Raw genomic sequence first — 27,887 nt, forward strand, 5'->3', positions numbered from 1 at the left:
TATTTTTTTCTTATATATAATATAAATTTTGAAGGTTTTATATCTTAATTGTTTATTTTTATAAATTATTTATTAAATTCATGCTTAATACGTTTTTCATATATGATTTAGATTTTAAGAATTTTATATTATAATTACTTAATTTATGATTTATTTATTGAATGCATGTTAAATATGTTTTTTCTCATATATGATATCAATTTTAAAGGTTTTATATTATAATTATCTATTTTATGATTTATTAGTTAATTTTATGTTAAATATATATTTTTACATATGATTTAAATTTTAGAGGTTTTATTTTTTAATTACCTATTTTATGATTTATTTATTGAATGCATGCTAAATCTATTTTTTTTATATATGATTTAGATTTTAAGAGTTTTATATTTTAATTATATATTTTATTATTTATTTAGTGATTATATATTAAATATATATTTTTAATTGCTTTGTAAGTGATATTTTCTGCAATGTTTCAATTGTAAATGTTGAAGTTATGGAAAATGTAATTATTGAAGGCTAAAGCAAGAGTTTAGTTAAAGAATCATCGGCTTTATTATTGAATGAATATATAAGTATTTTTTGTATTTAATGAATGGACAAGTAGTAATGAAAAAACAAAAAAATATATTAGAATTACTTGAAAAAATTAAGTTTTTGAGAGATTTTTTAAAAAAAAGTAAAAACTGTCACTTATCTCAAAAAAACTTTGGCTAAGAAATGTTTGTGTAAGAACTGGGATTTGTTTAATGTTGGCACATACAAAATATAGAATGTATGAAGTCTTACTTAAAAGTGTACATTCATAGAAAATAAAAAATATTAGAAAAAGGTTCTTATCGTGTTAATATTAAAATTATTGTTTTGAAATAAAATTGAATTCTTTTAAAAAATATCACGAATATTTTGAGACAGCGACTGCCACCTGATGTCAGAAACCCTTTTGCCCACCCTCTCTTATTGGCTCCCCATTTCATCACATCCCTCACAATTTTAGCCTTTTTTTTCTGACGTGCTCCTTATGGTGTGACGTCAATCTCCCTTACTAGCCGTTCATCTACGCGATGAACGACTCAACCACCACGGATTCTGCTTTCCATTTTCAGCCCTTCATTGGAGACGCGTTCATTGGCTCTGAAAAATTGTGCCGAAGCAGTCCAATCATGGTGTTGGATGGAGAGCTCTCTCTCTCTCTCTCTCTCTCTCTCTCATCCCACCATCTTTACTTTTTGCTATTATCTCTTTTGCATTTTAATTAATTCAATTAAATAATCCATCCCTTTGTGCTTCTTCTAGTGGTGGGAGCATGCATCCCCTCTCTGCCTACATTTTGGCTTTTTCACGGGTGCCTTGCATTCCTCAAAGCTTATGAAAAGCTCTTCTTGTCCCCCAAAACGGCCGTCAAAACCCTGTTTTATATTCTCAAGAAATTCTTATTACCCAACTTGTAAAACCTCTTCTGTTGGCTTTTAGAGACCCAAAGGATTGAAAGTAAAAAATGTTGGTTTTCGCATCCTAAGAGGAAGCGGGGAGTTCTCTGACTCAGAATTCAGTTTGTGGGTTGCTTTCTTTCTTTTGGGGGCTTCTGTGGTTCAGGATCTTTTAAAATCTTTATTCAGGAAAAAGGAAAAAGGATAGAAAACCCAGTATTTTCTTTTTCTTGTTTGGTTTTATCCCTGGTTTTGATTTCAGACTTTGAGCTGCCATGATTGGTAAAGATAATAAGGACAGGTTGATTGGTTTGTTGAGAAACCATGGTGGCTTTCTGAACGTATGTAAGGGTGTTGATTGTTAAACTAGGGCTTTTATTATTGAGGAGCATAATTGTATTTTGAAGGCTCTTCAAGAGAGCAGTTTTTTTTTCTTATCCTGTTGTTGGGACTCCCAATTTTTTTCTGTTTTTGTTTCTCTTTTGTTTTTTTATGCCAAAGAGAGGAATTAGGCCTCTTAAAATTTGATAAACATGGCACATGGGTTTTGATTGTAAAAGACGAACTAGAAATTGGGTGTTATCTTTTGGGTCAGAGTTTTTCTTTCTTCTTATTCTGGGTCTTTAGTTTCTATCTTCCTTTGAAACTGGGATATATTATAGAAGCCCCCGAAAGGTTTTCCTTTTCCACTGTTCCTTTTTACCCATCTGGTTCTATGGCATCAACCTCAAGGCAGCTTAGTTTTCATGAAAGAAAGAGCACCAGAGAATTATTAACTGCAAGGCAGCTTAGTTTCCATGAAAGGAAGATCACCAGAGAATTACCAAATACAAGGCAGCTTAGTTTCCATGAAAGGAAGCTCACCAGAGAATTGTCAAATGCAAGGCAGCTTAGTTTCCCTGACAAGAAGGGCAAAAGAGAATTATCAATGAAGAGGGGTGATACTCCTTTGCATTCGGCTTGTAGAGCTGGGGACCTGTTGCGGGTTCAAGAGATCATCCGTGAATCAGAGGGAGATGGCCTTAAAGCATTGCTCTCCAAGGAGAACCAAGGTGGTGAGATCCCGCTTTACGTCGCTGCGGAGAACGGCCATGCTCACGTCGTTGCTGAGCTTTTGAAGGTCTGCGATGTCGAAACCGCTTCTGTCAAGGCCAGGAATGGTATTGACTCGTTTCATGTTGCGGCAAAGCAGGGCCATGTTGGTAATCAATCATCTTTTGAAAATCCGCTGGGTTGAATCTTTTTTAAGTTTTTGTAGGATTGTTGAATTGTGCGTAATCTGATGCTTTAAAGTGATTGATTTGGCATAAATTTCACGCATGATCCATAATGATTTGTCCTAGAGAAGAACATGCACAGATCAAGATTATGTGAATTATGGTAACTCATCTTTCTGAAGGGAAATGATAATTCTTGCGAATGATCTAACCATATAGATATGTTTCTGAATTCTCCTGCTTTGTTTCAGTTCTGATTTTGATGATTCTGAAGAAAATCTCCCTATATCGCTTCCATCTATCATTTCTAATCAATTTGAAGCTGAATTTGGTTCCAAATATTCTGTTTTACTCTTCTTCTTCCCTTAAATTGTTCCTTTTTGGGGTCTTTCAGATGTCTTGAAAGAGCTACTTCGTCCTTTCCCTGAACTAGCTATGACTACAGACCCATCAAATTCAACAGCATTGCACTCTGCTGCTTATCTGGGCCATATTCATGTTGTGAATCTTCTCCTAGCGACAGATGCTAGCTTGGCCAAGATAGCGAAGAGCAACGGAAAGACTGCCCTTCATTCCTCTGCAAGAAAGGGGCACGTAGCAGTAGTGAGAGCCCTTCTAACCAATGATCCAAGTTTTTGTCTTAGGACCGATAAAAAGGGACAGACTGCATTGCACATGGCTGTTAAAGGGCAAGATGTTGAGGTGGTGCAGGAATTGCTCAGGCCTGACCCAACAGTAATCAGATTGGAGGACAACAAGGGAAACACAGCTCTTCATATTGCAACGAGCAAGGGGCGCCTCCAGGTATACATTATAGTGTTTCCTTCTGCAGGCTTTATAGAATCCAAAGAAATTTTGTCTTCTCTTTTCTATCAATTGTTTTTAACATTGTCCTGTGCATAGTTGTTCCAATTGTTGATGTAATATACCATCTTATTTCCATAGAATACATAATCTTTGTCTTCTCCTGATGTATGCAGTGGGTGTACGCATGGTATCTATTCCTTGTGAGTTAACATGTAGAGACATTTCTATTTTCTGGTTGAAAAGCAGTATTGCTTTCTTCGGCCATATTGCATTACTGTGACTGAAATCTTTTTGGCTTGATGTCAGTTGAAGCTATGTCAGGCCTTTGGAAGTGTAAGCATGGTATCTATTCCTTGTGAGTTAACATGAGACATTTCTATTTTCTGGTTGAAAAACAGTATTGCTTTCTTTGGCCATTTTGTATTACTGTGACTGAAATCTTTTTGGCTTGATGTCAGTTGAAGGCTTGAAGCTATGTCAGGTCTTTCAATTTGATGTTGGTGTATTACCACTGTTTCATGTTATCAAGTGGAATCAGCATTGTCAATGTCTACATCTAGGCCTTTCACCTTTGCATATTAAATTTTGCTTCCCTTGCTCTGGTCTTTGTTTCATGTTTCTTCTTGTGTACCTTGAGCAAAGTTTCACAATCACTGATATGAACTCCTTGCTTTTGACTGCATTGGTCCTCTGTCACTGCATGCTCACGGGCATGGTCATGTGTATGCCCTGACTGTATAGTAGGTTTTCCACTCTTTGTATAGATTTAAGACGTTATCTTGTACCTATTAACATGTATATGACCTTCATTTCCCTCTTGTTTTGATAGTGGCTTTTGAAGAACAGATAATTGTTAATTCCTATTAATCAAGGGAGATTCTAAATCCATGTTTCCACAATGTCTACAAAAAACACAAATTTATCTGTAACCTGTTTGTGACATGCTTTATCCCCTATTTATTGATTTGAAATTCCATTTTGAGAGGCTTGTGTTCCTTAGAGGAGAGAACGTGTTTGTGACATACTCTATCCTTATTTATTCATTTAAATTCCATTTTTTGGGGCTTGTATCCCTTGGGTCATCTGTCAAGAATTTGTGCTTGAATATTTTGTATACTTACAAATGTTGATGTTGAATCCACAGAGCATTAAATATTGATTGCTAGCACTCCAACTCTTCTCCAAAGGGCACTCAGGGAGGCAAAGTGTTTATTTAAAAATTAAAACCATGCTGCTGATACTTGATCACGAGAATTTATTGATAAAGGTGTATCCCGAGTTGTGTTTTCTCAAAATACCACCCCAGATAAGATAAATAAAAATGTTACATAAAGAGGATTTTTCACCACAAATAGGGTAAAGGAAAAATTATATAAAGACTTTTTTTTTCAAGTTTTGGCAATGGAGGTATTGTTGCCTTATTATTACTGTATCATGATAACTCCTATTCAATTTTCAACATATTTTCCCTACCATATCTTCATCATCTCATCTATTCCACAATCTCTTCATTTGAACAGATTCATCAATTTCTTATCCATCCAGAACTCCCAGAATTCTTGTTTTTTTCATCCTTCAACCGCAGATTTATGTCTGTGGGTACCTTTGGGGGGATTGTTCTACATCCAATGACATAATCATTGTAACCTGCTAGATGATTTTTTAAAATAATAAATCTTTTTTTGTCCTTCTCTTCAAGAATAAAATCTAGAACCTTCTGAACTTTTGTACTTTTAAGTGGTTCATAACATTCCAGTGTATATTATAGTTCTCTTGGTTTTCACAACCAATTTTCATTTGTAATTTTTGAAAAACTAGTAAATGGGATAGAAACATAATGGCACTTAAAGGGTTGCTTTTGCAAGTACGTGCAATAATTAAGAGTATTAAATTATGCAATGTACAGAGGGTGAAATTGAAACCTTACTGAATATGAAAAGAAATCCAGGAAATCTACCATGAAGCCTCGAAAAATATATTATAGTTCTCTTGGTTTTCACCACCAATTTTTATTTGTAATTTTTGAAAAACTAGTAAATGGGATAGAAACATGACACTTAAAGGGTTGCTTTTGCAAGTATGTGCAATAATTAAGAGTATTAAATTATGCAATGTACAGAAGGTGAAATTGAAACCTTACTGAAATGACCAAAATATGGAAAGAAATCCAGGAAATCTACAATGAAGCCTCAAAAAATAAGTGTACAAAGTACAAACTTATCCTTTTACATGAATTTATAGGTCAAGCTTCCTTTAATGTGATCAGTGAGTTGGGGGGGAGCCCTCTGCTGCCTCCAATCAACTTGGCATCTACTTACTGTGTTTGTGGTTGAAATCAAGAAAATAATCATTCATAGGTATGTTGTAAATACTTTTGAGCATGAATAGGCTTGCCTGGTGTTTATGCAAATAGTCAAAATCAAGGTTGTAAGTAGCGTATAGTTACCCGTATCGGTCGACCCAATAGTAACACCGTATCGTATCATAATTTTTTAATAAAAAATTCAAAAAAATCCAAAAAAAATCAAGAAAAATCAGAAGATTTCAAGAAGAATTCTAAAAAAGTCATATCACATGAAATAATGATGAATTGCACAAACTACATAAATAAAATCATATTTTGAAGCATTTATGTCTCTATTACGTACCACAAGAGTCATACTTTCATATTATTTAAACAAAAATATTTCACAAGAGCAGGTTTTTTAATAAAACATGAATGCATGATACATCAATAATCATAATCATCTTCATTATCTTCTTTGTTCGACATCTACATCGTTCCCAAGATACGCGGAGTCTTTATCATCTACCTCTTGTTGTCCGTCCATGTTAATCCATTGAATGTCATCTTCATTCAAAAGAACGTCTGCTTCTTCTTCAACCCATGCATCCAATTTATCAAAATGTTCCAAACTGATGGGATTGAATTGCTTTTTGTGCCTCCTTGCTGATAACTTTTCGATTTGTCTAAAAAGATGACATGAAAAAATTAAAATTAGTTGAGTTTTGAATGAAAATGACAAATAAAATTTACGATTTTATATACCTCTGCATCAGTCGTAAGTTGTAGTGAATGTAGATGAGGTCATTGAGCCTTTTGTGCTTCAATCTGTTTCTTCTTTTGGTATGGATTTTCTCGAAGACACTCCGGTTTCTCTCACATCCACTTGCACTACATGTTTGGCATGTTTGGCTTAGCATGTGAATGACAAAATGATGTTGTCAGGAGGATTGGCTGTTATGTTGTTGTTCTCGACTGATGAAGGCACGACCCTCACAGTCGTGCGTTGTGCAGAAAAGGAGAGAATGCCCAACGTGAATGATGGGCCTTAAACTTTATTTGATAATAAAATCCAATGAACAATGTAAATAACTGGAGAATGACAGGGAACAAACAATGAAATGAAAATAAAATAGGGAAAAGGGGCACGGCTGGAAGGAAAAGACAATTCTGAAAATAAACAAAGAGAGGCTGTTGCTAATCTTCAAAGTTCTTCCTGCACAAAACCCTAGGAGAGGGTTTTATAAAGTTGGCTGGCGGATCCGGGTCTCGGGTCCAGTCGTGGGCCCGAGACGGGATCCTGGCTTTCTTCCTGCTGGGTCGTCTGGGTCGGCGTGCCTCGTGCTCGTCTGGAGTAGGTATGCAGGGGTGCCACTTCCCCATGTCTCGGTATCGTGTTCTGGATCGGATCCACTTCATGGGTCTGATCCTCAGTCCCTTCATGCAAATCAGGTCCGCTGCCTGGGTCAGGCTGTATGGACCTGGGTCCATCCTGCTCTGCATCATTCTCCCCTGGTTGGGAAGAAGTCGGCTCTGACGACTTGTTGTCTCCACAGTAATCATAAAGATCAGACACATTGAAAATAGACGAAATATGCCAAACATTGGGCAGCTCAAGGAGGTAGGCATTCGGGCTCAATCGCCGAAGAATCTTGAATGGGTCGTACGTCTTAGGACTCAACTTGCCATTGGTACCTACTGGAAAACGCTTAGGACGCAAGTAAACCCATACTAACTGACCGACTTGAAATTGGACATCACGACGACCTTGGTCTACGAAAATCTTATAGGCTTCGTAGCTCTCAACAAGTTTGGTTTGAACCAGTCTGTGGATATCACGCATGTACTTGATGGCATCAAATGCGTCTGAGACTGGGTCTGGGTCTGGAATGCTAGATACAGGTGCTAGGTCTATTACATGGGTGGGCGACCGATCATAAACCACTTGGAACAGAGATTTGCCTGTAGACCGATTGATGGAGCTGTTATATGTGAACTCGGCTTGAGGCAAAACTAGGTCCCAAGTTTTGACGTTCTCCCCTACTAGACTCCGCAACAGGTTTCCTAAGGTGCGGTTGACAACTTCGGTTTGGCCATCTGTTTGAGGGTGGTAAGCACTACTGAACTGAACTTTGTCCTCAACAGGGCCCATAACGATTTCCAAAAATGTCACGATCTGAGGTGATCGTGTGGGTAACCCATAAAAGCGGGCCATGTATTTGAAGTAGTATGAGGTGACTAATGAGGCATCAGTGGTTCGCTTGCACGAGACAAAAATAGCCATTTTGGAGAACCGGTCAAAGACGACTAAAATGGAATCAATACGATGCGGGGTTTTGGGCAGACCTACAATAAAATCCATGGACACATGCTCCCAGGGATGCTTCGAGATGGGTAATAGAGTATAAAGACCACTATTCTGATGATGACCGTTAGACACTTGACACACTCGACAACTTTGAATAAACTTGACAACATCTTTGTGTATTTTGAGCCAAAAATAGCGTTCATCTAATAGAGCGAACGTCTTATCATGGCCAAAATACCCAGCTAGTCTCCCTTCATGTAACTCGAAAATCAGCTGAAGTCTCAGAGACAAGTCAGGCACACATAACTTGTTACCGCGAAAGAGGTAACTGTTATGTATACTAAATCGTGGGTCGATCGTGTGGTCAGAGGAGTGGCACCCTTCCCAGACTTGCTGGAAATTCGGATCCGTCGGGTATAACTCCTTACACTGCTCGAACCCAATGACCTGCACTGACATAGTCATCAGAAGGTTGTTTTTTCTGCTAAGGGCATCAACTACCTTGTTCAGAGTACCAAATTGATGGCGAATCGTGAAGGTGTACTCTTGCAAGAAACCGATCCACTTGGCATGACGAACACTCAACTTCTTTTGACTATTCAAATACTTCAAAGCCTCATGATCCGTGTACAAGACAAACTCCTTATAAATAAAATAATGTCTCGAATAACGAAGGGCTTGTACCATGGCATAAAACTCAACGTCATAAGTGAAATACTGGCACCTGGCCTGGGTCAGCTTCTCACTAAAGAAGGCAATCGGTCTACGGTTCTGACTCAAGACTGCGCTAATTCCCACTTTAGAGGCATCGCACTCAACCTCAAAGACTGCACTAAAATTAGGAAGGGCTAAAACAGGGGGCACTAGTCATTTTCTCTTTGATGATCTTAAAGGCCTTTCCCGCCACAGGTGTCCAATAGAAACTAGTAGTCTAGTACCCTTTAGGCACTCCATGATGGGGGGCATGAGGGTGCTGAAGTTTCTCATGAAACATCGGTAAAAAGTGGCTAACCCGTGGAAACTATGAATCTCTCCTATAGTTTTTGGGGTGGGCCAATCAACAATCGCACGAACTTTCGCGGGATCTGCCTTAACTCCATCAGATGACATAATAAAACCTAAGAACACGACACTGGACGTCATGAACTCGCACTTTTTTGCATTGACATACAATTTTTCTCTCCTCAAAATCTCTAAGACCTGACGCAGGTGACTCAAATGATCAGCCAAAGACGAACTATAAATCAAAATATCATCAAAGTATACAACGACAAACTTCCCTATACAAGGACGCAACACTTGGGTCATCATATTCATGAAAGTACTTGGGGCATTAGATAACCCAAATGGCATGACTAACCACTCATACAACCCATCACGTGTCTTGAATGTTGTCTTTCACTCATCCCCCTCTTGGATATGAATCTGGTGATATCCGCTTTTTAAATCGATTTTGGAGAAAATGGAAGCACCGGCCAACATATCAAACATATCATCCAAGCGAGGGATGGGAAAGCGGTATTTGACAGTGATGTGATTTATCGCTCGATTGTCTACACACATGCCCATGGACCCATCTTTCTTAGGGGTGAGCAGGGCGGGTACTGCGCAAGGGCTCACACTCTCACGAATAAAGCCCTTTTGCAGTAACTCCTGGACCTGCCTCAACAACTCGGCATGTTCGGATGGGTTCATGCGATACGCGGGGAGATTAGGGAGACTCGACCCCGACACGAAATCAATAACATGCTGCACAACACGTGTGGAAGGAAGGTCATCTGGCATAATGTCGCTAAACTCCTTAACAAGGGGCGCGATGTCCATAGGAACTGGTAAGGATATACTCGTCGATGGCTTAGCCACCAGGCATAACAATAACCATCCTCCTAATAATGGCTCAAGAAAGACCGGTAGGATAGGCCTGCAAGCCGGGGAACTCGCTCAGGCTTATCTATGGGGAACCTCGTCTCCTTGATGGGGAGGACTATCTTATGACCCTTAAATACGAACGAGTACGTGTTCCTACGGCCATCATGAATGGTCTTGCGATCAAACTGCCAAGGACGACTCAAAAGGATGTGACACACACTCATAGGGGCTACATCACACCGCACCTCATCGTGGTAATGCTCCCCCATAGAGAACCGAACTAAACAACGCTGGGTGATGGGAACCTCGTTTTCTTTCTTGAACCACGTCATCTTGTATGGGTGGGACAATTTCTCGGTTTTCAGTTTCAAAGTAGACACAATGCTCTTGGACACCATATTCTCACAAGCATCGGTGTCGATAATAACATCACACGCGTGACCCTCACAGTTGCACCGGGTTCTAAAAATGTTATTCTGCAACCATTTTGCAGGGGTCGACTCACGGGGTGCGGTCAAAACATGACGGATGGACAATAAATTTTTGACGTTGCCGTCGAACTCTACGACTTCCCTCTCATCCTCGTCCTCGACCAACGACTCACTCTCACTCTCGGATGCTGACTCCACAATACTCTCGACGAGATGGGTATTCTTGCCCACAGTGGGGCACTTAGACGCGACATGTCCTAATTTCTGACACCTAAAACAACGGATGGTAGGCTCACTAGGTTTGGCTTTGGACCGGGTATTGTATGTGGGTCTGGACAGGTCAGGTTTGCTAGGGTCTGCTCAAGGAGTAACTTTGAGTCCTCCTTCCGAGGGGAGCTTGCTCCCCTGGTTGGGAAACTCGACTTAGGCCGACTGGACTGTTCACTACGGGTTCAACTTTTCCTCGACGTTCATGGCATAACTGTTTGCCTGATCTAATGTCTCAACTGTGATACAACTAAAATTGTCAGAAATAGCAGGACAGAGACCAGAAATATATCGCGTGACCTGCTAGCGGGTGGTCTCCTCGACTTGCACTCGCAGGGATAGACGATGAAACTCAGTAGTGTACTCCGCCACAGTTCGGGTGCCTTGACGCAGGGTCAAGTACTCCTTGTAGGCTCTCTCGACATGGTCTGAAGGCACGAACTTTGATTGCATCTCCTCCCATGTCTGTATGTCCTTGTCGCTTCCTTGACTTTTACAGCTCAACCCACCATATCTGCACTAGGCCTCTCAACCAAGTGGACGCTTGAGAGACACGACGGTGCTCAGCAACAGTGTGGTAGTCAAAGAAAAACTGTACGACATAGGACCAATCGAAGAATTGCTCCGCATCAAATCATCCGACGAATTTCGGAAGGTCCAGCTTTACCCCGTAAGTGGAGGAGTGCTTTGGTGCTCTCTGCTGACGAGTCTCCACCATTCCTGCGGGATATTCATACAAGAAAGCGTCGTCGTCCCATACTGCTTCATCGCCCTCCACGCGGTATTGCTCGCCTGGCTGCTGGTGCTGACGAACTCCACCGAGGTGTGGTTGGCGCTCAAGTCACGTCGGTCCCTGCTTATTCTGCCGCGGTCTGGCTTGCCCACGGGTGGGGGCCATCTGTGGCTGGCGTTGCACCGGTATGTGAGGAGGTCCTACTAAAGGTAGACGGGTTTGTTGGGTCTCGGACTCTCGGGCTTTAAGTGAGTAGGAATTGGGTAATACGGGTTTGGGTTATGATAGTGGTGTTGGATCGGGTGAGGTATTGGGTTTTGGATCGGGAGAGGGTTAATGGGTTGGTTCGGGTCGGGTTGGTATAGAACTGGGGTGATTCGCCTGACGGGATATGAATCGGGCCTAATCCTAAACTACTCGTCGGACCTAGATTTGAGTAGGTTGGATCGGGGATCGAGTTGTGGGGATAAAAGGCTTGGTTTGAACTCGATCCACGATCCATATGGTTATGGGTCTAGTTTTGACCCGGCTCAAAATCAAGTTGGAGCTCCGTCCGGGTCTGATATAGGTTTGGGTCGGTGTAGGATCCATTTTGGAGTTCAAAAGTAACGGGTTGGGTCGGATTCGGAGCAAACTGCGAACCGAGCTCAACCGGATAGGCCGGGTATTGGGCTGTTAGGCGCGGACCCGCTCCCGGGAACCCAAAGGGTGGTCCTCAGTAGCCGGGTCTGGGCTCAATTAAGGTGGGCTCTTGATCGGACCCTGAGGGGTTAGGCCCGATCCACAGGGGATCAGTCCCCCTAGCTTGCGAGTGGGTTGCGACAGAGTTCCCGCGCACAGGCGCTGGGAAGGTCGATAGACCCACTCCGGCTCGGGCTGGTGTTGGCACGCCTGCTGCCTGATTCGGCATCACGCTCGGGTCACGCAGGTCGTGCCCGGCCTGCAGCCTCTGCTGCGTGGGTCGGTGCCAGGCCTGCGCACCCAGGCTGTCGCTGGGAGGCCCTTCTTCCCCCACCCGAGTGGCAGTCGCGCCAAAGGTCGGTACTCCCTGCTGGAGCGTCACGTGACTGGCACCCCTGCACAGTTCCCTTCTAGTGTTTTTTGGTGGCATGACAGGCTGATGGGCTTGTTGGACTGGGTCGAATGTCGCAGCTTTGACGAGGACGACAACACTGTTGCCCACTCCCATATCCATTTGTTGTGTAGACGCCGTGTGTGGTTCCACCCGCAACTCGATGATCACAATCCGAGTTTCAACCCCATCGAGTCGTTTCGACATGCTGGCCACGTCCTGGTTGACACACAACAAATTTTCTTTCATTCGAGTCATCATTTCCATCATACGCGACATTGGACCCTCGCTGTTGGTGTCCTCCTGCTCCTTTCCGGTTACCTAATCGTTCCTCGCGTCTGGAGGCATGTTGCCGGCGACGGAGGATACCCGGTGCTCTGATACCATTTGATGCAGTCAGGAGGATTGGCTGTTACGCTGTTGTTGTTGATTGATGAAGGCACGACCCTCATGGAGAGAATGCCCAACGTGAATGATGGGCCTTAAACTTTTATTCGATAATAAAATCCAATGAACAATGTAAATAATTGTAGAATGACAGGGAACAAACAATGAAATAAAAATAAAATAGGGAAAAGGGGCACGACTGGAAGGAAAAGACAATTCTGAAAATAAACAATGAGAGGATGCTGCTAATCTTCAAAGTTCTTCCCGCACAAATCCCTAGGAGAGGGTTTTATAAAGTTGGCTGGCGGATTCGGGTCTCGAGTGCAGTCGTGCGCCCGAGACGGGATCTGGGCTTTCTTCTTGCTAGATCTAGGTCGTCCGGGTCGACGTGCCTCATGCTCGTCTGGAGTAGGTACGCAGTGGTGCCACTTCCCCACGTCTCAGTACCGTGTTCTGGATCGGATCCACTGCATGGGTCCGATCCTCAATCTCTTCATGCAAATCGGGTCCGCTGCCTGGGTCAGGCTGTATGGACCTGGGTCCATCCTGCTTTGCATCACAAAAGCTCTCAGATTTGAAACATCACTTTCAAACCTGACCCACCACATGTCTGAAAAAAAAAACAAGAAAATGAGAAATCAATTATAAGACAATAAGAGATATACAATTGTATAAAACATTATAACTAAATAATAATTTAAAATTGAAATTGAAATAGATAAAATAAATTACCTGGGACGCATTGTGACACAGTTTTGCACTGTTGCAGGTCTCTCCATATCATACAATGCATTATTATAAGCTTTCCTTTCCTTATGAATTTCATCTTGAATGCTATAATCAGGGTTCAACCTTTCAATGCAATCCAAAAGTCCCTTGTTGACTTTCCTGTCCATTTTAAAAGTAGGAGAAAATTTAAATGTATGATTTAAAAAGTATGGTGCAGCATGAAGAGGTTGATAAAGTTGCATAGTTCACCTAGTATACCTATGATCAATGATGTTCCATATAAGTACGTAGAATTTTGTCTTCTCCTTCAAATTATCTCTAATAGACTCTTTTGCCTTATCCATGACTTCATAGAGATAACCCATGGGTGGTCTGTCTTCACTGTCAACCAGTGTTGTTAAAAGCATATCAACCAATTGAAGCACATTCACCAAAGATATACTTATTCTCAATAACTTTATGCATTAATCTCAAAATTTACTTTTGAATACAATGTCTACAATTTCTCTTTCTTTTTTTACATGGGGATATGCATTACTCATTTGATGAAAAAAAAATAGTGCAACTTTATTCTTTACTAAACTTTGCATTGTCAAAAAATTTGTAGCAAATCTAGTAATTGCGCTACGAATCAACTCAGCACCACTAGTGTACTTTCTCATTAGGCTCAAAGTCCATGCATGATCGTAAATAAATTTAGTAGTTTTTTAGCAGCATTCAACTGTCTAATATACCTCATCCATGTTGGCAATGTCCTCAAGCATGAGGTTTATGCAACGGGCAGCACATGGAGTCCAAAAGAATGACCCAATTTTTTTTTCTAATTCTTTACCTATTACCTTATAATTTGCTACGTTATCAGTAATGAACTGTACAATGTTTTGAGGTTGAACCTCTTATACAACCTAGTAAAAAACCCTCAATAATACATTTGTTGTCTTGGGCATATAAGACAAATCAATTGATTTCAAAAACATGATTCCTTTGGGGCAATAAACAAGAAAATTTATCAAGATCCTCGATTTTCTTTCTGTTCACCCATCTACCATGATACTACACCCGGTCTTTCTTCATGATTGTTTCATCTCATTATAATAGACTTTCACTTCATCCATATCAGCATCTAAAATCTTTTCTATTAAAGCATGATACAAAGACATCTTATATCCAGGCCCGATACCGGTTATAGCATCTGTCATGTCCTGCAAATGAAAAGAATTTGCTGCATTGAAAGGAATGCAGGTATCATAGAACCATCTCTCAACCATGACATCTGCTTGCTCGACTAAATGTTGAGTCATAGCAGTACACAAATATCGGGTTGCGACACAGGGGCAGTCTTATGAGGGAAAAGCTCCTAATAGAACCTTTAGCTCTACTTCCTAATTCTCATCTCGAAGAACTCCCTCCTGCTCTTCTTTTTTCTCCTCATCTTCTTTTTTGTACCCGTGACACTACTACTGACACCAGCCACACATTTTCCTTTCGCTGCAGAACTTTCTACTTCTGATTTTATGCTATGGGCTGTAGGATAAGAAGTAGAGAGCTCATCTTCGTAATACACATCCTTCCAGGGTTTCACATACCCCATTTTTGTCTCATTCATCTCTCTTTCTTGTCTTTTTCTTCTCAAATCATCAAGTAATTGCCGACATTGCCATTTTACTTCATCCAGCAATTTCCTTGATGTGCATGCAACAACATTATGATGTGTCTCGGCTAAATAATGCTTCAACCGAAAGATACCACCTGAAATACTATTTTGGCAATAGTTGCATTTGATTCTTAGTCGGTTTTCACTCGTTACTTGAATGCCCCATTGTCATGCCGGATCTTCCAATGTCATCTTCCCCCAAAAACACTCAAAGAATAGGGATTTTTTACTTTAACCCACTTGAGTGGAAAAATGCACTCTATACAGACAACCTTGGACAAAATATCACCATATTTTGGTGAAAATTTTATGGAGAAAATGGTTGGAAATGAAAGACTAACCAGAAAGAGATTGAATTTTGGTGGTATAAAAGAAATTATGATATTATGTTAATTGTATCGTTCTTTATGATGCACCATACATAGAATGCATGGTAAAGTCAAAGAATACACCCTGCTTCTACTATTTGGAGGATGCATCTGTCTTTGCAAGTTAAGTCATGATGTGTCAGTGACTCAGTTGTTTGTCCTGTAATGGCTGCATGGTTCGATGTAATCTCTCTCAAGAGAGAGAGAGAGAGAGAGAGAGAGAGAGAGAGAGAGTTCTTAAGAAGGTTGTGTTTGCTTATCAGACACTTGATATCTGCTGAGTTTTTGGTAATAATTGTGACCTTGGAGACAATTATTGCAGGTGAACTTTTTCTATCTCATAATAATGTACCTGGGATTTCCATGCAAATAAAAAATATTGAAACAGGAGTCACTTTGCAAAGAAGCAGTATGGCCAGAAGTCAGTTTGTATGCTTGGAACAAACAACAACTACGCCTTCATCCCAAAACAATTGGGGTCGGCGATATGAACCAACAAAGAAAATCATTCTGGGTCTTCCACATGAATCCTTCTCCTCCATTCATTTCTATCCAATGCCATGTCCTCGGTGAGGTTCAAAGCATTCATATCCTATGAATATGAACCAATTGGAACAAACAGTGGTATTTGAAATAACACAAACAAAAAGGACTGCATCTCCTTATTTCGTATAAGTAGTGATACTAATGCCTTATTATGATAGAGCCGTTTATGGAAGAAAATATGCTGTTGACAGCTTAATTTTTATCCCTAATCTGTTTCCGTTGCAGTATCTATAGCAGTATTGGCAATAGTGATGATAGGCTTATAGATTGTATTGCATTGCAGTTTTCTTCAATCTTAGCCAGTGGGACAGGAACTGCTAATTATTAGAACTTTTTGTGGTTTTTCATAACCTTTAGGCCCTACAGTGCCCTTTATATGTTCATGGGGATTATCTTGCTTTACTCAATTTTGAGATATGCTGATGAAGATATTTTCTCAGTCTCACCATCAGTAACTGGGACCTTGCCCTTGTTATGTAATATGAAAGTTGTGATTTAACATATACATATAGCTCTAAGATTACTGAATATCCACAGTGTATCTTGCATATTAGGATATGCAGCAAGTCGTAGACTGTCAATGTCCGGTCCATATCTTACCAATGCTAGTGTATTTTTTTTTGTACAATGCCTACAGGATACTGGAAGAGAAGATCCAGTTTTACTTTTTGTTTACTTCAATTTTTATTTTTCCTTTTGTGCTTATAGGTTTTGTGCTGCTCCTTTTTTCTTCTCTTTTTGTTCAACGGACAAAATAGTGTTCTGCAGTTGTATCAGTTGTTAGTGATTATGTGCAGATGCCTACTTAATAGGGTTCTGAATTTTGTTTGTTGTTGCATCCTCTACCTTTTGGGATTTATAATTCATCATTACTGGATGGTTTCCTCTTGCAGATAATAGCGGCTTTGTTGCCAGCCGAGGGGTTAAACTTGAACGCAGTCAACAAGGCTGGTGAAACTGCATTGGATATTGCTGAAAAAAATTCAAATGCAGATATTGCTGCTATTCTGATAGAAAGAGGCTCAAAAATTTCCAAGGAGAGTTCAAATCCACCCACTGCTGCTAGACAACTTAAGCAGACAGTTAGTGACATAAAGCATGAGGTCCACTCACAGATTCATCAGACTCGCCAAACAGGGATGCGGGTCCAGAAAATCTCAAAGCGTCTCAAGAAAATGCATGGTGAGGGGCTCAACAACGCCATTAACTCTGCCACCATTGTTGCAGTTCTTATTGCAACAATTGCTTTCGCTGCTATATTTACTGTACCAGGTCAATTTGCTGAAGCGGCTGATGTTGAGTCTGACAATAGCAAACATCTTTCACTGGGACAAGCTTTTGTGGCTGGACAGCCTGCTTTCATTGTATTCCTTATATTTGATTCACTGGCACTCTTCATATCCTTGGCTCTCGTCGTTGCTCAGACATCCATTGTTGTCATTGAGCAGAAGGCAAAGAAGCAGCTGATGTTTGTGATTAACAAGTTAATGTGGATTGCTTGTCTTCTCATATCTGTAGCCTTCATCTCTCTCACATATGTTGTTGTTGGCCGGCATTCCTGGTGGTTGGCTGAGTCTGTGACAGTGATTGGTGGTTCAATTATGTTGGTCACCATCGGTTCCATGGCCTACTGTGTTATCAAACACAGGATGGAGGAATCAAACATGAGTAATATACAGCGAGCATCAGAAAGCCGGTCTCGGTCGTGGTCAATATCTGTGGTTTCAGATACAGAGCTGTTGAACAGTGAGTACAAGAGGATGTATGCACTTTAGGCTTTTATCTTGACATGAAGTTCCTGCTTGTTGATCTTCTGCCTTGCAGATGGAGGCATCAACAGTGTATTGAACTGGGCATTGGCTTTAGGATTTGAGTTGTACATTGCCAAATTTGAGGTTGCCCAGCATTGAATAGGATGGATTTGGAGGCTATAAGAATGTTCATACGATGTAGGAAAGCCTTCACTGAGTTTTGTAATGTTGTGGAAGAGAACTCATCTTTAAAGTTCTGAAGAATATCCAAGGAAATAAAAGAAGAATTTATAATATGAGTTTGGGTCATAAAATACAATTATGGTTGAAGAGAACTGAGAGTTCTGAATTAGCAAAGAAATAAATAAGTGCTTGCATCATGATAGTTTTGATATATGGTATTTTTGTGCAGCATTCGGGCAGGCCAAACCATTGAGAAGAGACTGTTGATGGGGCTCATGAAAGGGTTTGTTTCTTTACCACTGGGACAACCTGCCAACTCATTATGACAGGGCATAAGCCTTTGATGATTTTATTGCAAGTGATTCTATGATATTTTATAAACATGCCAAATGTCTACACTAAGCTCAAGGGCAAGTTTGCAAGATCCTGTGATTCTTGGATTTTCTTAACTTCGTGTGATTGCAAATCCCAATGATAGCATTTTCTCAAGTTTAGTGAAACATATAAAAGTGCAAGTTGTGATTCTGCTACGAGAGAAGCTGGGAGTTGGGATCCCTTTCCATTATTCAACTCAAAAAACTTGTTCTCTAGCAGAAATAATGGTGGAGAAACAAGCAATGTGCAAATGTCAGCAGACGAGTTGGCCTTTAATATAATAACTCAGGCAACTTTTAGTGAAAGTGTTTTTCAATAAAAATTGTTTATGCAAAGCGCACATCAAATATTAAAATTTCGGTTCACTAGTGGTAAAGTCTAAGTCGAACACGAGGAACGTGTTTAAAAAAGCTTTTATACCCCACATAAAAACAATCTTTATAAAATGTTTTACCCTCTGTGGAGGGCTCAAACAAAAATAAAAAGAATTATTACAACTCCACTTAATCAAATAGCTTGTGGCCTAAAAAAATAAAAATAAAGAAAAGAAAAATCTGCAGGACTCTTTTCTTCACGATTTAGCTTTCTTTTTCTTCGCACTGGCACGACTCTAAGAAAATTGATCTTTTTGCACACACGAATATTTACCTGTAAAACACAAGACACAAAGACAAAAACAAAAGAAAAGAAAACTTAGCAAACAATTTTTTAAACACGAAGACTAGTTATAAAAATCAAAATCAGTAAAAACTAGAATAACTATGTAAAAATCATCTAACTAACCAACTATGTAACAACTTAAAGATTCTACAAAAAGGAATCAAAATAAATCTAACTATCTATGAAATACTAACTTAACAAATTAACTACTAGAAAATATTAGAACAATCTAACTAACTGATTGCACAAAGCAATATAAAAACACTCTAATCTAAACTAATTAACTAAAGATAATTAAAATGAATTTAATTAGCTAATGATGAAATATTGAACTAATTGGTTAACTATGAAAAACATGAAAACAATCTAACTACTAATTACAAAAAGAATAAAAAATCTAAACTACTTACTCAACAAGTTTTAAAACAAATTTAATTAATTAACGCAGCTGTGAATGAAATCAGTAGGCCGAAAAAGTGACCAGCGTCAATAACGCTAGATTACGTGATTCACGTCAACAGCTTGATCTGCGTGATCTGGTTCAAGCTGGTGAGGTGTGTGAACTAAGTAACCAAAACGCTGGACAAAAAAAATCATGATTTACAAATCACGTTGCTCAGACCAAAACTTAATCAACAATCACGCTGAATGAGATGCAAGCCAACTGCGTGGTCTGCATGATTAGCTCCAACGATCGACGTGTCCTGCCGTTCACACACTTGTGTGTGATCTTACCAAAGCACTGTGCACGATCAGATCTTCGCATGTTATGATAGATCGACTTTTCAAGAAGAAGAACATGCAGTTTGTGAATCTGATCGAAGATAAAATACGTGATTCTAGAAATCACGGTGAATTGATTCCACATGAACAGCATGATCTGGTCAGACTCACGGTCTGTTCCAGCATAAAAAATTTGTTCCAGCAACATGTTCATTGGTTTCTTGCAGACCGGGAAAAACGTGATCTGCTGACCGTGTTCTTCAGAAACAAATAAATATATGCAGCGTTTGGCAAGATCAAACAACCCTGCGTGAATATGCCCAAAAAAATATAAATGCTGTGTATTCTAAAAAAATTATTACTGGATGAAAATAAAATAAACAAAACTACTCTACGATGCAAAGCAAATAAAAAATCGTCTATCCTAGATGAAACAATATTACAGAAAATAAATTATATGATATGCCATGCTAAATTATGCAATGAACTTAAAATAAATGTAAATTACCTCCAAGTCAAATAAAGAGAAGGGAGAGAAGAAACAAACTTTGCAGCCGCTTTCGATGAGGTGGTTGAGAAGAAGAAGTGGAACGCACGCTCCAATGACGAGGAAAGAGGTGTCGGTGATAAGTACGATCAGAAGAACGGATGAAATCAAGCAGGAAAAAGAGATGGGGACGAAACTGGCAGTAGAGAGAGGGAAAGAGAAGAGAGAAGAGAGAGAAGGGCTAGCATTTTTTTAAAGGGAAGACGCCTACCCTCTCTTAATTGAGATTATTTACACTAAAAAAAATTTAGGTTAAAAATTATATTTTCTAAAACTCTATTTAAGTTTTATAAAATTTCAAAAACTACCTTTTCAAAAGAAGGCTACTAAAAGAAATCAAATACTAAAAAATACTCGAGTGAACTTTGTTTTGTGTGATTTTTCCTCTTTTTTGAAAATTAACCAATGCCCTCAAAAATGTTGATAAATATGGGTAATTAATATATTTTTGCGACTAATCATGCATAAAAACGTGTATCTAATATGCATAAAATTATGCATGAGCTTGTCATACGATTGAGGGCATGAAACTGTGTATTCAAACATTGTCAATCATACAAATTGAGTGAAGTTATTGTGATTCTTATATGAGAATGTTTCTCTCTTCAATGAAAGTTGGTCTAGACTCACTTTGTGACCAACAATTGCAGCTTTTGGATTTTTAGCTGTGATTGTTACTTTAAGTCAACCAATTCAATCTCTCTAGACAGAGCCAAGCCCAAAAGACTAACAAACTCCACTGACACTGCACTTGACTGGTTTTGTCAATTCTTAAAAAGAACTCAAAAAAACTCAATTGAATATAAAAAGGCACAACTTGGCCATAATTTTGGATTTAGGGCATGTCTAGATACAAACATTTGATTTTTCTTTTTCTTTTAAATTAGCATGTCCACCTACTTTTCTACATGTCTTGATGTGCCAAGAATATTTAAATTAAGCCCACATGGGCTCCTCTCATCTGGTAGGGGCGGCATGTAAATGTCACCAAGTTCATGGGAAGTCTAAGCTGAGTGTAGTCTCTGGTGGGCAACTGGGGCCTCAAGGGTTTTACCAACTAGAGGCCGGCCAATATGCAGTCGGTGATGGAAGGGTTTTCCCTTATGTAGAAAAATCTAGAGGTTTAAAATATAAGGTTAGAATATAGATAGTTCTCTTAAGTATTTCATTTTTCTTTTTCTCTTCGTTCTCCATGAAAGGGTCACTTGAATTTAGGGGGTGCAAACAGTTCAGAGTTGGATCGAAAACTGATCTAGTACAACCAAAAATTGCAAAAGCTCAATACATGATCCAACCCATTTGCATCTCTACTTGAATTTATTCATGGTTTAGTTATCATTTCTAGAATTTCATTTATTCCCAATGGCACACTGCCCAAATATGGTAACGGTGAAGATCACGATCCAGCTAACCTAGGTCATTGGCCAGTGGCGTTGGTAATCACATCATAAGAGAAACCTATCCAAGACTTCCTAGTGGGCAAGGAATACCTCTGGTTTTTACACCAATGAGCTGGCGAGTGACATAGTTTTCTCAGTATGTCCCAAAAAAGGAGAACCAAATTGTCTTTGCAAGACCTTAGGGTTTGTTTGATCCCCTGTCCCTGCATGATTTGTGCTGGGAACAGGGTGATGAAACAAACATTGAATGCATTGGACGTACGAAATGCGGCGGACGCGCGGAATGTGTCCGCCACATTCTTATTTGTTTGTAATTTCAGTTCCACCCCCTATTACGAAAAGAACAGGGATGGAGGGAACAAAAAAAATGGAATGAGTTGCCCCTACCCCCACCGATGATTTCTGTTCTCACTGTCTCTCTCCCCAAACCCTCTTACTCTCATTGTCTCCCTCCCGACCTCGACGGCCGACTACCACCATTCGTCCGGTGAGCGACCACCGTCTCTTGTTGCCTCACCCCTGACGCTCCCCTTGTCTCGTTGCCTCACCCCTGAGCACACACACCCTCCCCACTCTCTCTCTCTCGCTGCCTCTCTCACACCAGACTCAAGTGCTCTCATTGCCATCCTTCGGCCTTCGACGAGCGATGCCCCTCTCTCACTGCCTCACCATTTTCTCGTTGCCTCACCGTTGTTTCTTGTTGCCTCTTTCACCCCGACCTTGGTGCTCCCCTGTTATGACTGTCTGATCACAATGATGAATGCTCCGCAACGAGCGGCAGACTTCTGATGACCCTCTCTCTGCCCTCTCCGATCCTCTGTAAGCATGAACGTATCTCTGCCTCTGGTTGTTCAATCCGATTGTTTCAACCCTAATCCAATTTCAGGTTAGGGTTTGTTCAATCTCATTTTTTTTTAGAGTTTTTTTCATTTTAAATCCTATTAATTCAACAAATTGAGTGAATGCATGCTTAGATATTAGGGTTTTGTAATTAAAACCTGTTTTTTGCCATTTTTTTTTTAAGGAATGAATGCTAAATCTTTTTTTGCAAAATTTTTAGGCGCTAAATCTTGACATGTACTTAGTTTAATAGCATTTGTTTATAATACATGTCAGTTTGAAGATCTTTGCAAATTTTTAAGGATTTTATATTTTAATGTTTGTTTTTACAATTATTTTAGTAAATGCATGGTAAATCAATAAGTGTTTTTATATCTAAAACCTTGTTTTTACTTTTTTCTGTCCAAATTGTCCGTACAACATAATTAACCAACGGATATTTGGAACACAACAGAGGTGGATAGAAACAAAAGTTGAACTTGGTACAGTTGTATCTTGGACAAGCCATCAACGTACCCTTAATTTTCTAAGCTGGTTAGTTATCTATAAAGCATAATGGGTCAATATCCCTAATCAGGTAACTTCTAGATTTCATACTGCTCAACTTGACGCCTAGGGATGGCAGTGGATCGGGGAAAAGTGGGGCCCCGCCCGTTTGGATCGGGAATGAAGGGTATGAAACGGGGATGAAGGCGGGGACTAAGGTTAAAATCCATCCCCGTTCGAGGATGGAGGCAGGGATGAACGTACCCTTTTCCTAGCCTCATCCCCGCCCAGCCTCATCCCCCTTTGAACCGAGGATGGAGGACATGAAACAGGGATGAAGGCGGGGGTGGAGGTTAAAATCCATTCCCGTCGGGGATGGAGGCGAGGATGGAGGTTATAATCTTGAGGCGGGGTAGGGGTGGAGACCTTGTCCTTCACCCCGCCCCACCCCACTGCCATCCCTAGACTGGCCACAATGGTAAACCCATAATTTATTCTAACAACTTGTGCATGTGAATTTGTCAAGTGCGAACACCCATTTTTTTAATGCAAATACGGGAGACTATGCTCTTAATTCTATTAATAAAGAATCACAAGATACAATCAATCATCCCAAAGGAGAAGATAATCTGATAACTTATATTTCCAATACAAATATTTATCATTTATTTAAAAAAAAATATAGCTCATGGCCCCTTCAAACAAATAGATCTAATATTAAAAAAAAAAGATAGCACTAGCAGTTAAAGAATTCCTTCCACCCTCCACAACTTCCTTAATGAGGGCACACCCCCTTCCATTATTAGATGCAATAACAACCTCCATCCCAAGCGCAATGCTTTCCTTAAGAAACGACAACATTCAACTTCAAATTGACAACAATTAATAGGACATCTCGTAACACCTACAAAGAAGATTTGTTGCATATTATGCATTGTACAAAAAAACAGGCCATGTTGTCGAAATGATGAAACCATAGTTTTAAAACTCTTTGACGCATCACTTGGCTTGGGTCAACTTGATGACTCAGTTGGGTCAACTTGATGACTCAGTTGGGTCATGTTAACTTTATATTTTATATAAAATATATAAATATATGTATATACTATGTATATTTTGTAATATTTTATTAATATATTATATATAATATGCATTATATGATATTTTTGTAATATATTTAATGTATAATTATATAAATATATGTATAATCATATTTTTATATAATATTTATATTATATTTTATATAATATTTATATTAGATTTTATATAATATATGTAAAATATTATATATATATATATATGCATGACTTGCTCATGACTCGGATGACTAGCCCATTGGTTGATCTTTTTGCAATAGTATTTTTAAAAGATATTTTTCACTAAAAGATTTAGAAAATCGTCAACCAAAGATATAAAAAACGACTTTCCAAAAATATGGCGAGTACGTGTAGAATCTTCAGGGAACGAGAGAATATTCAAATTAGATCTAAAATTTTCAATTTATTAATATCATAAATGTGTACAACTAAGTCAAACACTGCAATTCTAATTAAGTTACAAACTAGAAGTAAAAATTAACTCCTAAAGAGGTTGCTAAAGTCTTTTCCAGATCACCAGGGGCATTTTTGTCTTTTCACCACATCTGCATTCGCGCTCTCAATATGAATAAACCTTTTGATATGTATTGAACCTATCAACCTAAACAAACAGAAAATAAAAGTCAGTAAACAATTATAATAATTAATTCTAGAAATTACACTAATACTAATTCTAAAATTAATTACTAAATCTAAATTGCAATTAAGCCGAAAATAAGCTAAAAAGATAATATTTGATTAAACTAACTAATTAATTTAACTCTAACTAAGTTAACTAATATAAATACACTAACTAATATGCAGAAAAATAGGAAAAACTATCAAAAATTAAATAATTAACAAAATAACTGTTTTGCCCTCGATGTAGTACAAAATTGAAATCTAATAGGTTTTCGAAAATAGATTGTTTGGAGGGGCAAACAAAGTCCGATTTTACTGAATATTCTTCTATTCTATTTCTGAAAGATTCAAGAATCTGTCAGATTTTACAGAATTGGAAAATTCATCCGGAAGCTCTGGATATAAGTGTTTCAAATCTAATAAAAACTTGAAAATCGTTTGTCCCGAAATTTAAAAACCCTAAAAACCTATTTTCAAAAAATGCTTAAAAATTAGACCAAATCAACTCCAATAAAGCTGATTTTTGGTCAATTGACAGATAACACACCAATGAAGAGAATAGAACAAAAATTTCAGAAAAAGGCACATAAAATATCGACTGCAAAATGGTGCAAAATCCGGTTTTGAAATTCAGTGCACTATTCACTTTCACTAATTCAATTCATGATTTAATAATTTGAAACTGATGCAATACAGACCTAAACACCTCTATTATGCTATTAATGACATGAAATAAAGCTAATTGCACTAAAGAATTAAATCTAGCATGAATACCTACTTTACTTGAAAGAAATGCAAGTTAATTATAAACTAAAATTCTAAATTACATGCAATTACTAAACTACTTTAAACTAAAATATAACTAAGAGTTATATTATTCAAACTACTGAAATGAACTAACCTAATACAATTAACTTAATATAAACTAACTACTTAACTCGAAAAGGAAAATTGAAATTAGAACTAACTCTTAAATTAAAGTTAAAAGCTAGCTTAGACCTAACTAGGGTTAGTTGACCTAACTAGGGTCTAAAGGTGACGGATTTGAAGTTGACTTTGACTTAGAGGCTCACACCCCCCTAGGTGGACCCAACTAGGATTAATTACTAATTAAATAAAAACAATCAAATGAGTAAGTAAGACAATTAAACACTTACTACAATTGTACTAGCTAATAATAATGAAAAGCATTAAAAAAAAATCAAATTGAGAATCTGGCCTAATAATCAAGAATAAAATCTAAATTAATGACAAAGAATTAATCCACTACACTTGCCTACATTAGAGCTAACCTACCTCACAAATTTTCAAAAATCTAAACAAAGTCAAATGTTACTAATTTTAACAATCTCATAAAAGTTAATAACCAGCCTACCAATGCAAAGTATGGAATGTACCTAGAGCTAAATAACACAAGCAACTAACTTTCTAAAAAAAACTACACGATTTTGGAAAATCCTTACTAAAGGTCAATACTTGTTAAAAACAATATACAAAACTTGAATTGAGAATCTAGCCTGATATTTAACATGGAAAGTATACCAAGACCTAAAGAAATTAGTTACTACTTAATATGCATTACACGGTTTTGAGAGACATGCTAATTAAAAGTCAACACATTTTAAAAAGTATAACATGCAACATTACCTATGCTATCCTACCATAAATGAATATTTACCAAACTTAAACTTAAGACTCAATATTTAATTTATCTAAGAGCTGAGCAAAGGAGTCAAAGATTACCTAAGCTACAATTCACAATTTTGTAAACTCTAAAAAAATTCAAATTGCTAAGATTTATGACACTCCAAGATTACTTATGATAACATACCAAAATTAATATTTACCAAAACCAGCCCTAAAAGTCAACATCTAGTATTTAACCTAACAATTCACAAAGGAAATTACCTAAGCTAAATAAAGAAATCAAATACACTCCCTAAACCACCTACACACTTTTCACGAATTCTACTCTATGCAACATCAAAACTCATTGCTAATGAATTTCACAGAAGTCAAACTCTAACCTAGTTGAAAAGGATATGTTAACCTAAATCTACATTAGCCTAAACTAAACTAATTATATAGAAAATAAATGATACAAACAGAATTATAAAGGGAACTACAATATTCGGCTATTTAGTAGCTATCTACAATACCTAATACACCACATGAATTAAAATTGCTAATGCACAACCACCTAAACCTAAACATGTATTAATAATATGCTGCTACTCTGCTATTAGTATCAGAATTAACAAAATTCATTAATTAGTAATACTAACTATAGAATTTAGCAAATACCTACGTTAATTACTAACCCTAACCTAGTCGGCTGAAATTATGACTGTAACTACACAACTAATGGCGTGTTCTAGCTGCTGTTAGATCACGCCCAGACCTGTCAAACTTTTACAGAAATTTTACAGTTAATGAACTAAAAGAAAAATTAAAATTAACATTTACAACTATTTACAGTGTATACAAGATATTCTTACCAACCGATTGATGCATAAAGATTGAAACTGTGAGATTTGATCAAATTGGCTAATGAGAAAGATCAAGATCGGTTCTTGCTCATGCAAGAACTCGATCAAAAGAGGATTCTTAACAATAACTAACACAACTTTAGGGCTGACAAAATACTGAAAAGATCGACATATAACTGGGCTAAACACGACATGATTTGACACACAAGGGATCGACTCGATCTACACTAGAAGAAGGGGGAGAGAGAACATACCTCAAGGGTTGTCCGACGAGTGAAGGGGAAAAAGAGCGGTTGATGAAAGATGGAGTCACACCCATCACGTTTCTTGGTTGTTGCACGGTAGATCTTCGATGCTACACCTGTCCGGAGGTCGATTCAAGAAGGTTAGGAAAAGAAGAAGAATACCGCATTGGAGGGAGGATCGATCCTCCCCGTAGATGTAGACGGCACATCGATGGGGACAACCTTCTTAGGTCTGCAACACCTGCAAGAACACAACAAAACTGCAAGGAAAACAACACCAAAGTGAAGAAAAAATGGAGAAGAAAAGAGGATGGCGTGTGAAAGAGAAGAAGGTAGAGAAGAGAGAGAGAGGAGAGAGAAGAGAG

At 38.5% G+C, this 27,887-nt stretch overlaps 1 protein-coding gene across 1 annotated transcript; it reads left to right on the plus strand.

The window, feature by feature from the left end:
* The first annotated feature begins 1,147 nt into the window (after window positions 1-1,147).
* Window positions 1,148-18,152, plus strand: LOC149813731 (ankyrin repeat-containing protein At5g02620-like). Its single transcript, XM_089991330.1, has 3 exons — window positions 1,148-2,635; window positions 3,045-3,454; window positions 16,999-18,152. Exons 1-3 carry the CDS (start codon window positions 2,149-2,151, stop codon window positions 17,878-17,880), a joined length of 1,779 nt encoding a protein of 592 aa, XP_089847456.1. The 5' UTR covers window positions 1,148-2,148; the 3' UTR covers window positions 17,881-18,152.
* Window positions 18,153-27,887: the final 9,735 nt, after the last annotated feature.

This window comes from Nuphar pumila, chromosome 16 (assembly GCF_984573655.1).
Source record: "Nuphar pumila chromosome 16, dmNupPumi1.hap1.1, whole genome shotgun sequence".
NCBI lineage: Eukaryota > Viridiplantae > Streptophyta > Magnoliopsida > Nymphaeales > Nymphaeaceae > Nuphar > Nuphar pumila.